Genomic DNA, 14,863 nt, shown 5'->3' with positions numbered 1-14,863 from the left:
AAGTTTGCTGTTCAGCAACACTTGTTGGTATGAGGGCACACAGAAAAGTTATTTTTTATCGGATGCAAAAAGGTTCATCTTGCAGTAAAGGGAATAAAGATACAAACGTGTTGAGACAAACCCTTTGTTTGAGACAGCTAGAGGCCTTTGCACCTACAGAGCAGGTATGGCATATAGGCCTGTGCAGGATGAAGGCAAAATAAAACACATTGTTGAAACGGTGACTAATGAAAGTAGTGCAAACTTCAGAAATGCAAGCGTTTGTCTCCTGACCCTAAAGCTCCCTTCCTGCTGACATACAGAAGTCAACATCACGAGTACATTTTTCCATGAGTCCTGGGGCTAGGATCTTAGTTACAAGATCCATTTCTTAGCAGGTTCCCTTTACGGGTGGCAATAGGCACGGGGGCTCCCACAGAAGAATAACTTTGAGAAACTTACCACAATGAGTGCAACGACAGACAGTGTGTAGTAGATTGAATCTCTCAAGAGACTCCACGACGACAGCGCAACGACCTGAGAAAAGAGGCAAAGAGAGGGTGTCAGCCAGGCCCTCAGCCGCGGCCGCCACGCTGGCAGCGTGTGCCCAAGCAACGCTGTTGTGTCATCCCGCGTAAGCTGCCCGCACACGTGCTAGGACACGAAGAGCAGCCCCAAGCCCGGAAACGCACCGGCTTGAACAACGGGCAGCAAGGAGAGGGGGGGATGGCCTAGTCCAAGGGGTAAGAGGTGCAAGGTCATGGGCAGCAGGTGGCTTCCACTGCAAAGCTGCCAACACGCTAAATCACACCAGCGCTGTCAAAACCATGGAAGCGGGAATTGAGCCCCAAGTATTCAGGGATGACAGAGGAGTCTCCCAGGAGCTCAGCTACCTGACGTCCTTTTCCCCCTGAAATGCCCCCCCCCATACACACACAGAGCCTGCAGCAGCAGTCCCTGCAGGCTGAGCTGGCCACAGGTCTGGTCAGAGGCAGGCACAGGGTGACCTGCCACAGAGGAGGCTGGGGGAGCTGCTGCTGCCTAGGCAGTGGGAAGGGCTCAGCTCACCCACAGGCCCGTTCTGGGCCAGCGCTGACACTCAGCAACAAGCATCCTGTGGGTAACGGTCACAGGAGATAACAGCCCTGTCAGCTCCCATCTGCTTCTTGTATTAATTATCCCCAACCAACCCAAACATTGAGCATGAGTGCAAGGTATGCAGTGACCCAGCAGGCAGGGTCCTCCCCATCACTGCCTTACCACCACATGCCTATGTCCACCCCAAGTCCAGCTACTGGCATCCATGCGCTGGGTTTCCAAGATACTTAGAATGCTGGATGATGGGCTTGTCCTTGCTAAAAATGTCAACTTGACCCATGCTGACTCATTCAGGAGAGGATTACTTAAGCAACAGAAGCTGCACTGCAAAACAGTCTGACAGCACAGAGCAGCCAGATCCCCAACACTCTAAGTATTACCAGAACGTCAGCAAAGCCATGGCTTCACCCACTGCACTGACAGGTATCACTACGGTTTTGTGTGCATTTGCACAGGCTCTGGGACAAATACTCAAGTTAACACTCTAGCAAAGCATTAAGAACAAGCCCCAGGTATTTACATGCAACTGAAGATAAGATGGGACTGCTGTGCAGCTCACTTGACACCTTCCAAAGCTGGGGGGGACAAAAGCAGGGAGTAAGCGAGCAGCTCTGTGATCCTGAGTTACTGGCTGGGCTTAAACCACAACAGCCACAGAAACGAGGAGGAATCCCTGCTGTAGGCTGAATGTGCCTGCAATTCAGCTCTCAGAGAAAAGAAACACCAGTGAGGAAGCCAGCCTTCAACTCCATCAGTGGTATGCAAAAGGGCAGATGAAGAGCAGGAACGCGGTGGTAACATCTTCAGTATGATTGTGGTTTTTTGCAGCCCTAGGAAGTCCCCCGAGTGGAAGCTTCCCCTCAAATGTTTATCTCCCATTTCCAGAGTGCATTTCAAACCCTGTGGGTCACATCCTTCACAGGTGTAAACCGCAGGGAGGTAGGTGGCCCATTTACACTCATTTGGATCTGACCCCTGAAGGTATATGTGAATTTTCTGACCACATCTTCCAGCCATGCTCGTGCATGAATCCAGACAAACAAACAGTAATCTGATTTTCATTTCTATGATAGCTAAAGAAAGGTCCTATTTAAAAACTAATTTTGTGGATTTCTCTGCATATTACGTCTTACAATACTGTGGTTTTTTTTCAGAACTGCTGGCAAAACAAACACTGTAAAAACATACTGACCATTATACTTAGGTCTCTGCAGCTTTTTCAAACTATGGCTTTTTAAAGTGGATGCTATTTATGCCCAGTGTAAAGGCTCTTTATGCAACCATTCACATGTAAAAAGCTCCTATCTAAAATAGAAAAACAGGCCTTTAAAGTCCTTGCGTCAGATTAGATACATACCAGCTGACAATACATTCAGTGCATGTAGGGACAGATGAATAGAGATGCTTTATGAAAGAAACTTCCAAATGCAGAAACCCAGATTTGGGTTCATAATTCTATTCAGAGATCCTTAATTAAATTTCACATCTTATACATACTGGGCCCTTCATTTTGATTGATTTGTAAGAGAGTTTATAAAATTATAAAATTATTCCACTCTTACGCAGCTTTTATGATGCAGCTTAAGGTCATGTGCACAGCATGGATGCTGGCAGGGATTTTATAGCTGTAAACTTGAGTTCTGCATAATAAAAATTACATTTATGAAACAAATAACAAACCCCATATGAACAGGCAACTGCTGCTATTCTACCTAACAAACTCTCTCCTGAGTATAAGGGGTGTCACCATGCAGCACAGAATACCTCTGAAAGCAAGATGTCCTAGTTACTGTGAGTCAAACCAGTATCTCTCCTGCTCTCTGATATTCTACAGTGATTTTGAAGGGAATTTTCCTCAGACACCTGAATGAACACACAAGAGATCCAGATGCTTAAACGCATCTATTTAGCAGGAACCTCATGCACAAGTGTCACAGACCAAGATGCTGTGGGAATCACAAGGATTCTGATTCTGATTTCAGATGGGATTGCAGGGAACATGGTTGTGCCTAGGACTTGTACAGGCTGCTCACATTTCACAGCCCTAGTAGGTCTCCCCGACACAGTAACTATGGGGCAATTAAATCTCGGCCCTTCTTAGGATTCGAGTCGCTGAATGGAAGTCTTTGAATCATTTGATCACTGGGAAGAACAATCTGATACAGGAAAGCTGTGCACAAAAGGTAACTGCGCACCAAGGGTAAAAGCAGCAATCAGCACGGAGGGCAATGGCAGTACTTTCAGCCTGCTGACAAGAACCGTGCAGCCTGGTTATGACTAGTAAGACCTTCAGTGCCTAAGTTGTGACATATAGTTTTGCAGCAACCAAGGACTCCACAAAAATCTTAATGCACTGGAAACCACTTCAATTACGTTTTAGCAGACTAAGGCAGAAAGGAAATCAGGGATGCAATCAGCCTGGGTAAAAACATGACCAAATTTGAGTTTTAAATCAGCAACACTGCGATCCAGAAGAGCTGGTCCTTTCGGAGCCAGGCATAAGGAGGCAGCTGTAAAACCACTGACTGTCAGGTTACACGTTTCTTCTGTTCAAAGAAAGTACCTGAAATACAAACTCTCACCAAGTGCCTTCAGCCCTCTCCTGACTAATACAGTAGGGACCGAACCCAGCTTTCCCCAGAGCTGAAAGGAAGAGCTCTTTAATCCAGGTTTACATGACATCAACCCCCAACAAGTCCAACACAGATGAGGACCCACAGTGCATGCTCATCTGCGTGCCACAGCATCATTCGTATGGGTAAAACAACCCGTATTAGACATTTGGTTTCTCATCAGTAAACTTTTGCCCTGCAAACTCTTATGTAGAACATTTACTACTCAGAATGCTTATTTCCCTTTCTAAAGGGCTGGAGAGCAGAGAAATCAAGATTTTATCAGTTTCAGCTTGATTCCTGTGGTTCTCAACTCCTGCAGCAGCAGCCCCATGCAGCACACACAGTCTCCTCCACCTAACACACACATGCTGGTAAGCCACCAGGGAGAAAATCACTGAAAATCAGACACTGGCACCTGCAGCTCTTGGTACCCAAATTAGCTCAGTGGCAATATACCCATGCCCGATCCTAGGGTTTCACCATTTATCCTCTATAAAATTGACCCTTCTCTCTTCCGCTCTTCCAAATGCTTCATCTTCCTTAGCAGTGTGGAAACTCTTCTGCTGTCATGAAGCCTCTGTCATGGCCTCATGACAGAGGCCATGGAGCTGGCTGTTTTAAAGCCTAATACTCACCTGCTCTCCCCATTATGGTGATGGGCCTCAGATGAAGCATGTGAAGCAGAACATGGCTGCTGCTGCTGCCCTCATAAAGATGTTTGTGCTGCTGCTGCTAGCAAAGGCATGGGGCAGTCCACAGGATATGGACTGCTGGATATTTTCTCTGTTCAACTTTCCAGAGGAAACATTCTGAACATTGTCTAAGTACATCCAGGTTCTTCAGGGATCTTTCTCACTCTGAATTGCTCCAGAGCTTTTCCTCCTCTCATGGCCTGTTGTGATCAGCTATGAATGCTGCCAGGAAATGCTAGGCTTTGGAAGCAGTCTTCCTAATCTTGTTTCTCTGTTACCCTCTGGCACAGAGGTCTGGATTTTCAGGTATTAAGAGCTAATAACTTAATTTGTTAATGTGGAGAGACGGGAATGCTTGGGCAAGGGTGTCAAAGGATTAAGGTCAATCCCTGTGGTGATTAGCCTTAAGAGTCTATGGAGATCAACAGAAATGTACTGACAGTGAACCCACCGCTTAGTGCCTCACAGCTGATGCATCTCCCACCCAGCTGATGTGCAGTGCTGGCTCCTCGTGAGCAGTTTGATTCACTGATGTTAGATCTTTACAGAGAGGCTGCCATTCAGCAGAACGTGGTTTTGGACAAAGATGACCGTATCTCATGAGTTTTAGAGGGAAATGACAGAACTTCTCTAATTCATTAGAGTTTTAACACAGACATATCTCCTACAGCACTGCACCACAACCAAGTGTTCCTTAGTGACTGACCATGGTCACTATTTTGGGTGGGCCTTCTGTGCAGCTCTAGGGTCCAAGAGTGTTTCCAAATTAATCACCAGTCTGGAATCTTACTCCACACAGTTTGAATGAGGCTGTGCTGATGCCAAAAAGCTCTTTTCTGGAGAAGCATCTTTTAATGGTTGGCTACAACCTGAAAGATGAATGCAAACTGAGCCAGCCTTACCTGGCAATGGTGAATGACAGGTTGAGAGAGCGGGCAGGAAACACAAGATCCTTTTCCCTGCTGCTGTCTTTCCTGCTCCTCAGAGACAAGAAACCAAGGGAACAGGTACCACTGCCAGGCTCTGCTAGGCTGGGGACGAGAGGAGCAGGCAGGCAGCTGGGTGCTTTCACAGCAGATACTGCTCCCTCAGGTCTTCATTCCATACATTCAAGTTCTCATTAAGGGCTTGTCAAAAGGCATCCAGAAGCAGAGGATCTGGGTCAGTCTTCACACTGCCCTTCTCTGATGCAGACACAGCTAGGGAAGCTCTTACACCACCTTAACAGAGGCTGGGATCTGGTTTTTGAATGCTCCTCTGTGCTGACTGACAAAACTCTTGCTCACTGTGATACCTTGCAGGCACCCTGTAACCTCACAGCCAGCCAGCCCTGTGTTGTATCAGCCTCTCCCGTCAGCTGCAGCAAGACACGCATTGGGAACCTCCTCACACGTCACTCTCGGTTCGCAGGAGTGACCCTCAGAGCCCAGGGATGGCTCTTCAAGCCCGGTGGGGTCCCCTCCAGAAGGTGCTGTTGTCCTGACATTACTGTTAAGCACTATTCCACATTAGCCCTGCGACAATACAATAGGATCTCATGTCAAAGTAAGGTAAGTAACTGCTTTCCAGTGGTACAGTAAGTAGTGAACTCAGGTGGAGCCTGGGGATAGGTTCTCAGGGCAATCAGGCTGGCAGTAGTTTGTAGCTAATACATGTCTTATGCATTTGGAATGATAAAAACAATAAAAAGGGCTCTACCTCAGGTACCAGATCTCATCCTGAAGAGGGTGGGAAAATGAAACTCAGCAGCACTTCACTTCCTCCTGGATTGCAGAATTCAGTCCCCAGCAAAGCCCTGGTTTTACCTCCCACCACCCAAACCCAACACTGCTTCAACTCACTGAAGAGAGACTGGTCACAGCAGAGCTGATCAGCTGAAGTATCTGAGCCACACCTGAAGAGATCTAGGGAGGGAGAAGCTTCATAGCACACACGTATTTTGCTGTTCACCCATTTGGATGCAACACAGTCCCAGAATGTGGTAGTGATGCCGCTTTGTATTGTGTGGCTCCCAGTCCTCCTCTGTCCAAACATGGCACCAGTAACAACCCAATCTGCATTCCTTTGAAGAGAGCCTACTGGGCTCACACAGCCTACCTCTGCTTTGGCAGGCCCAGAGATTCAGGAAGAGAATTACCTACAGTCCACTGCGAAATCTCCACTTACTGATGGGCTTTGCTGTCATTAGTAATAACAGTGATATCATCTGAGCTTTAATTTACTTGCTTTGCATGAATATAAATGGCAGCTATCTCAGCAATAAACATCATTATAGGATCTTAATGATCCTACGCAAATCCAACCAACTCATCCTCCCGTCACAGCTGCTCAGTCAGGCCAAGCAGAAAATCAAAATATTTCCCACGAAATGACCAAGACATTTTCTCCACCAGGTACACGGGAGAGAGGGAAATTACTTGATCAGATACAGCAAACCCTGCCTACAAGGACAGATCCTTCTATGTTTATATTATATATAACATAAATATATCTATTTATGTTATAGAACTGGGCTTCACTTGCAAAATTCCAGTTATTGAATTGAGCAGCTTGTCATCTGTGTCAGTGCTGGGCAGGAATCAGAAGAAAACCCACCTCACCATGCTCTGGTACAATTTAACAGGTTCCGCTGCCCCTTCTTCGGCTGAATACAGGTTCATGCAAATCTGAAAGGTCACTGCAGTTAGAGAGATATGTGTGTGAATTAGAGACGCAAAGGGATTCTTACACTTCCTACAGATTGTGGCACTTAAAAATCATGGAGCTTTTTTTGGAATGTGAGCAAAGCTCTGGGGCAGTTCCTCAAAGCCCTTCGTCATTACAGAGACCAGCACCAACCATTCCGGCTGCTGCCCACCACAGAGATGGTGTCATGATACGGCCTGGCTCACTCCTGGTCCCGCTCCTCAGGCCCTGCGTGTGTCTGTGCATGGGTACATGTGCGGTCAAGGCGATGCCCCCATATGTCAGGCTACGGCAGGCAAGTCCCTGAGCCTTTGTGAATTGGTCCAGCCCTAGAGCTGGTGGTTGACCTTGGCCTCATTTTCACCAGCATCATTCCCACAGCAAAACATAGGGTTCTGCCTGAGCTAAGAGGCATTGGCTAGAAATCCCATACCGAGGACTTGGTATGGCTTAGAGGGTGGTGAGCCTCTGGTGGCACTTCAACCCTCTCCGTAATTCAGACACAGAATCAGCCAAAAAACTGCAAAGGGAGAGCTAAAGGGGGTGTCTGTGACTCAGCACCTGCAGCCCTTGTGCTGTTTTGAAATGTCATAACCAAACAGAAGGTGGGAAATAGCAACTCTGCGTTTAATATTCTGCATGCACTTTCTCTCACTGCTCAGCATATCAGTCCTATAGCGACTGCAATGAAGCTATAAGGCACAAAGGAATTTCCTGAGATAATTGCTGCCATCTCCCAGCAGTTTCTGCAAAGAGAGCAACTGCCTGACCATCAGGACCCACAAGCTCATTTTCACAACACTTCCCTTGTTTTATGCACTATTAAATCCTACCTGCAATGAGCAAATCGGTCAATCAGAAGCTAATAATCATTAGCTGCAAATCAAATACAGCAGAGATCACAGGGTGTCCTCCCCTGGCCCTGCTGCTCCCGCAGCGATTGTCTGCCAGACCCAGCCATGGACCCGAGAGTCAGCCATGCTTATTCCTGCTTTCCTGCCCGGTCCCTGGCGGGAGCAGAACCATCACTGGGAGTAAAGCCCAAACCCCTCTGCCCGTTCTGCGAGGAGCTGGGCCCAGAGAGCTGCAGAGGCCCAGGAGCTGCAGGGAAGGGAAAGCTCCTGCTGGGGCTGGGGCAGCCCCAGTGCAAGGGGCAGGCCAGGCGAGGCTGCTGCCAAGGCACAAGGCGCTGTCCCACGACAGCACAGCGGGAGCGCCTGGTCCCACGCTCCCTGCCACCATCCCCAACCACGCTGCAACAGCTGAGACTGGAGACAGGCTCCTGCCTGGAAAACCATCCGGCAGCCAGCGTCAGCGACAGCCTCCTGTGCGGGACAGAGCACAGCAGGATGTCCTGGACTGAACCACCCGGAGCAGACGGCAGCGCTCCCTCCTGCACCCCGCGGTGCTGACCCAGCATGCGGTGCGTGCTCCCTGCTCGCCAGGGTCATGGCTGTCCCAGTGTCCCAGGACACTGCCAGCATCCAGCTCAGTGCCCTGAGCACAACCTTTCCCAAGTACCTCCTGGCAAAGACACCAGGCTTGCTCGGGGCTCTGACCAACACTGAACGCCTTCCCGACAAGTTCAGCAAAACATAAAACACAAACACAGGTTGGGCTCAAAGAAATCCAGGCCTTAAAATCCATTTCTCTCTAAGCCAGTAATTGCTAAGCAGCTCTGATCTAATGGACTCACTGAGAGGAAAGCTTCCTTCCAATTACCAGCCCCCTAATTTTACCACTGGCGAGCCATCCTCTCCAGGGTTCAGCCGCTGCTCCAGCTCCCAGCTCGTACATTGTGGACCAGCTCAATTTATTCTCATTATTTCCCCAAGAATATTTGCTTTTTTTAAGCAGCTCTTGATATTTTCATTACTGTGGCAGCAATCTGTCTCTGTGACATTCTCAGAATGGAAGCAGTGGACATTCTCCAGACCTCAGGACAAAGCCAAAAATATTTCCCTGCTCAACTGGCACTCATAATTGCCCATGAGTTATTCAGATCAGCATGTCTTTTTAGCTCAGATTCCCGCAGAGCCAAGGCAGCAGGACCCCAAAGACCTGCATTTGCAGACATTGCCTGCAATTCCAGGCAGGACTCACAGCAGGATTCAAGGACAGTGGTACAGGAAGGTATACACAGGGTGAACATTTCCCAGTTTCCTCAGACTGGCCGTGCCAGACATAAAAATGGATTTTGTGATTTCTCTTGCTTTTGCACTACAAACTATTTAAGAAATAATCCTACCAATGGTAAGTCCATAGTGTTGATCTGTGTGTGAACTGTGAGAGAGAAAACCTGACTTCAAACAGTAATGGTGTTTAACGGTGATTAGGAACTAGACTTATTTTGATGCTGACAAGAATCCATTTCCAGCTTTGGTTGCCTCTCCCGTTTGTATCCTACCACTGAATGTAACTCTGTGAAGGTTTCGAAATGCTAATATAAAACCACCACAGCAACGTCTGTGATGGCCAGAGCAGTCCTGGATCATTCCCCATCCAGACAGCAATCCTGGCACCTGATCTGTCCATCACACCAGTCCCCATCGCATCTTCCTGAAGAAGAGTCTTCCGTGAGTACCGTCTGTTGTCCCTCGACCCGAGAGGAGCTTCCTGTAAACACTTTACCAGTGCCAAGCCCTCTCTGTGCCCGCACAGCCCTTAAATCACCCACCATGTGTTAAGGCTGATGCGGCTTGCTGTGTCCACATCGCTGCCCCATCACGGTGTCCTCATGCCTCCCCCTCTGCCCGCTCGGTCCCTCCTGCTGTCTCTCACCGTACCCTCTGGTCAGAAGCTGTCAGGCTCAAGAGCTCTGTGTTCTGGCTCTGTATTTGCATAACACACAGTACTGTGGAGTCCTAATTCATGACAGAGGCTGCAGGTGCTACCACAACAGCAACAAGGACCTTATAGGTAAAAAACCTCATCAGTACGTCCTGTCCCACTGACCTTTCTGGTTCGACTTAGATGCAGATGCCAGGTGCCTGGCACCACAAACCACAAGACAAAAGGCTTGCAGAGCTCATCAGACCTCTCCAAAAGGAGACCAAAAGGTTTATGGTGTAACAGGTACGTCTGACAGAGCTTATTCACCACACACAGGATGCTGCTATGTAGCAGCATCATGGAGGCAAGACATGACACTCACAGAGAACAGGACAAAGTCACTTTTTAATGTTTTCTGGTTAACACAAACCATGTCTGCTCACACACTGGGTACAAATTTGCTATAAATCCACAAGTCCTCAATTCCAAAGGTAACATTTGTGTTAAAGGGGCAGCTGGAAAGGAATCTAACTTGTGGTGTCACTCAGAGTTGCTCTGCTGTCTGCCAGTGACAAACATTCCAGCAGGAAAACCCCAGGGAAAAGGAGCACTCTGCTGCTTTTACAGTGGGTGAACATCCTCCTCGATAGCTCTGATAAAACACAGAGAAGGATACAAGAGGCAGAGGAGCCCATTCAGCTGCCTGCCCAAGCAGCAGCAGGGAAGGGAGCCGAGGCTGCAGCTCTACTCACTGCTCCTGCAGCAGGGAGCATCCGCCTAATCCCGGGGGTGTGCAAGGCCTTTATACTGGCATACAGACAGGCTGCAGCCTCTCAGAAGCCCCTTGGCCAGCACCTCTATATTAACTGGTGCTTCTCTGTCCTGAAACTCCACGACAGCTTTCTGCCCTCTCTGCAGTCTATGCTGCTTTCTTCCTGCCTGACTTCCTGTGGGACAGCGGGAAGCACCCACCCGCTGCTCTTCCAACACCCGGGTTTCACGTGCACGTGGCTGTGCCAGAGGTTCTATGCTCCCATCCGAACCACAGCGGTGACTTCTGGACAAATTCTGTCTTCAGTGGAAGTCTCAGTGCGGGATCCTTGTCTGGCTTATTACTGTGTCCCTTTCTTGCTTTTCCTTCTACCAGTGAAAGAGCAGGCCTGCAGTCACTGAAACATGTTGCCAGCACAAAACCCCATTGTACCACAGTCTATGAGAGCAGCACACAGCCCCAGCACTTCACATTAAGTTCTCCTTAAACTACTTCGCTGCAGTTTTACCTGTTTTCCACCGATGGCCACAGACCCATGAACAAAAATCCCAGCTCTCCCTTCCCCAAACTCAACAATCCAAGAGAAGGAAAGAAAAAAGCCATGAAACCAATCATGAAGCCGAAGGTCGGTCATGAGTCCAGTCCAAGCTGTCAGTGAAATTAGGCCTTAAAAGATTAAGATACAAGCAGGGTATCTGTATGACAGAACTAGAGTAAAAATAGATTACAAATGTCCCAGTCTCTTCAATAAACAATGTTCTACCTGGTTATTAAATCTCTGTTCTGTTTCCTCACCTGAGGAAATGGAACTGCAGCTCCTATAAAACTCTCAGGTATATTTTCACACTGAGATAAAACTGAGTGCACACCAGCTGATGATTTTGAGAGGGATTCTCAAGCTTACACAAGGGTTTACCATGACTCCGGCACAGGAGAGCCTTCTCAATTTAGCTTATTTCCTCAGGTAAAAGAATACCACTGGAGCATGAGGCAGTTCAGATGGTCAGTGTAGTCCTTTTTCACTCCAGTGTATTAAGAAATGATGCCTGGCCACTCATGAGACCCTCTGACAGAAGAAATAACTGGAATAGCCTCTAAAAAAACCAAGAACATCTGGGGCATAATTCTGCATCCATGGTCCCCTGCTCCACCCTGAGCAGGCTGGCTTGTTCTGGGGAAAGGTGAAATGGGAAAAGTAGAACTCAACTGGAAAACAGCAGTCAAATGGGAACTAGCAAGTTAAGCTGTGCAGATTAAAAACCACTGTTTAATGCCAGTGACTTGCAACTCATGGTTATGCTGCTTCCACTTAAGCACTTGTCACTAACCTCATCCATCACTCTCTTCTGCACCATGGCAAAAGGCTGCAGAGTTTAGTGCTGGCTGAGGACAGAGGAGGACTGGATGGCATGCAGGAGAGAGCGGCAGAGCTGCAAAAAAGAGGAGAGTCTGGACGGGGGAATTTCCAGAACTGAACAAACTCTGCTTGTGCTGGCTTGAACGAGAGCTGAATTAAGCAAGCGCTGACTGCTTCCGAGAATCGCACATCCTCGCTGCCAAGGACGATGAGAGGGCAGTGGAAGGAGGGGAGAAACTGAAGCACAAACACAAGAGTGAGAGAAGCCAGGACAGAGCGACTGGGGCTTGGAGGGGACCCTGGGCTAAGGTCGAGCTCCCCACGCGCTGTTGTTTCAGTGTCATGGAAAAAGGCTGACACAATCCATCAGAACACAGACTGCAGACCCCACGCCTGTATCCCATCCCTGCTATCAAGCATGCAGCCCCAGAAAGTGCTACTGAACTTAGGTTTGAAGGGCTGCATCTGCTACCATTTCATCTCTTGCAACATTCTCTTCCTTTCTCATATCCTCTCTTTGCCAGTAGAAAGCAGAGCAGACACAGCAGCTAAATAAACAATGTTTGGGTTATAGGACTTAGCTGTACAATTGAGAGGACATGCATTAGTGTCACAGGCCTATGGACAAGTGATGAAACACACATCCCACCCGCTCTACATCAGCATTTGGGAAATCAGGACCATTCGTTGCATATTTCCATACTAAAACTATCTGTGCCTTAAAAATTGCACCTACTGCCTGGATAAAATAAGGCAAATCTTCCTTGGTGTGTGTGCCCATAAGACATCAGCAGAATACTACAACAAGATGCAAGAAGAAAGGAGGATGCTAAGGCTCAGTGCCACAACCAAGCTGGCTGCACCCAGCCGTTCAGAATGGTAAATGTTATGCATCTCTCTAAATATGCCTTGGTCAGAGATTTCCCAACCCATCAGAGGCTGAGTTCTTCAGTTTCCAGAGACCCAGTTTAAGATAAAGAGACCTGGGCTAGTTTAGAAAATCCAGCCTTCACAGGCGGTTTGATCATCAGAAACGCAGGCAGCCTGCATCGACCGTCACTTTGAGAACACTGCTCCTCCTGTGCCAAGGATCAAGACCTCAGGAGGTTTCATTGCTCACATCAGTGAGAAAAGACAGAAAGACAAAAGACTAAAAGGTCCTTCCAGCCCAGAATCCCCACTGGCAACTCCCAAAGCGTCATCAGCACCGACTGGATTGAAAATCAAGTCTCTTTCAGGCTACTGAAGCACACATTTCTACTTTGCAGTAACATGTCATGGCACAGAGTTTTTACATAATCTAGAACCACCTTGGTTTTGAAATCAGTAAGAACCCCACCAGCTTGTAAGGGTCTGATGGGTAGAGGTGCCTCTGACTTACACTGGATCTGAAACTTCTTCCAATTTTCAGCACTGTTTAACAACAAAGGGACACAAGGGGGTTATAATGCTTAACACTAACAGAATGTCTTATGGTTGTTTAAATCAATTTTGCTTGCTTGCATTTGTTAATCCTTCCCCAGAGTTTGTAACACACAGCTTCAGCTCTGGGCTGGCGCACGACAGTCACATGGTTAATCTCTCCAGTCTGCTGACATCCAAACCAATCCAGTTTCCAGCCCAACTTTGTTCTTTTCTGGCTGGGCCACAAAGGAAGAAGGAGCACAACGATGCACTGAAGCTGATTTTCATCTGCATCAGTTATTTTTTTTAGTATGAGACCAGCTCTTCAGGAGCATTACAACACTACCACGGAGATTTGAAAACCCAAAAAGTGAGGCTTAACAGCAGATGGTATGAACAAGTTGTGTGGCTTTCAGACACCCATCCTGCGAGCAGCTCTGTCTGCATAAATGAGTTTGGCTGCAACTTGCAGGACTGGGGCAACCAAGGTGATGAATTCCTTAAACTTTCAAAATTAAATACATACATAAATGAAGTGAAAGCTTTTCTAATTACTGCCTTGATCGAGAGCTTCTGCCAGCTTGCTCCTGAGCTACTTCAGGCTGACTGCTCAGCACTAAGCACTTTCCCCCTTCTCACAGTGCCAGCTCCCTGCAGCATCTTCCTACATGAGCCAGGGCAAAGACAGGCAGGGCTCAGCTGTGGATCAGCAAACCCCACGTGGGAGCCCGCAGGCAGTGCAGCTCAGACCCCCAGGGCTCCTGACACCCATTTCCAGCACAACCAGAGGACAGAAAACCTCCCACTCCAAAGGCAGAGGTGACAAGCAGCACAGGAGTGTGTCGCATCGAGTTGCAGCATCGCCTGAGACCTGATGTGTGTGTGGGGCAAGGAGAACTTCCCTTCACACTTGCCATTCTCGGTATGGGAGCTGTGAGGCAGGCCTTTGAGCAGCTTCAGAGACGTGTCCACAAGGAAACCTCCTGCAATGGCTGTGTTTCTGCTGGGATTACGAAGCAGGGGTGGGGAGGTCCTCCAGCCAAGGGGAGAGTATGGGCAGATGCATCGCCAGCACCACTGCCCGTGGGGCACACCAAGTCTGCAGCTGTCGGAGACAACAGCAGCAGGAAATGCGACTGCCCTGACTCTAGAGCAAGATCTTGTACCACCAAAGGTGCCTCTCTGCCATGGATGAAGTTAGCTAGGAGAGAGCTGGGTCAAGGAGCCACAGAGCAGAGGGGTGGGGAGAGGAGAAAGGGTCTAGACCTCTGGTGGAAATATGGGATCTAGACTGGTGGAAAGCTGGATGCTTGAGAGACAGCTATGGGGTGGATTCATGATCTGGTGAGAAAATCTGTCCAGAGAAAGCTTTTCTCTCTAGTCACAAGAAATGGGGGACGGATGAGGGAGGTCTGGGGTATAGATCAAATGGAAAGAAACCAGGAACACCTGAGTGCTTAGAAGGAACATCATCACACTAGCAAAAGCA

The 14,863-nt window shown here is 48.3% G+C and overlaps 1 protein-coding gene and 1 long non-coding RNA gene across 6 annotated transcripts in view; both read right to left on the bottom strand.

The window, feature by feature from the left end:
* Window positions 1-14,863, bottom strand: part of SLC24A3 (solute carrier family 24 member 3) — a 165,549-nt gene that overhangs the window by 33,157 nt on the left and 117,529 nt on the right. For all 5 annotated transcript variants that reach the window (XM_057433141.1, XM_057433143.1, XM_057433138.1 and 2 more), the window contains exon 7: window positions 442-516. In XM_057433141.1, the coding sequence (XP_057289124.1) occupies window positions 442-516 (75 nt within the window). The remainder of the gene's footprint in view (window positions 1-441; window positions 517-14,863) is intronic.
* The window catches only part of LOC130611904 (uncharacterized), a 164,340-nt gene that overhangs the window by 46,467 nt on the left and 103,010 nt on the right, over window positions 1-14,863 (bottom strand). The gene's annotated exons all lie outside the window — the stretch shown is intronic.

Source organism: Pezoporus wallicus, unplaced genomic scaffold (genome assembly GCF_028554395.1).
Source record: "Pezoporus wallicus isolate ANWC-B61680 ecotype Strahan unplaced genomic scaffold, APGP_CSIRO_Pwel_v1 contig_5416, whole genome shotgun sequence".
Lineage (NCBI taxonomy): Eukaryota > Metazoa > Chordata > Aves > Psittaciformes > Psittacidae > Pezoporus > Pezoporus wallicus.
The sequence above is the reverse complement of the archived record's forward strand: the minus strand, read 5'-3'. Positions and strand labels throughout refer to the sequence as shown.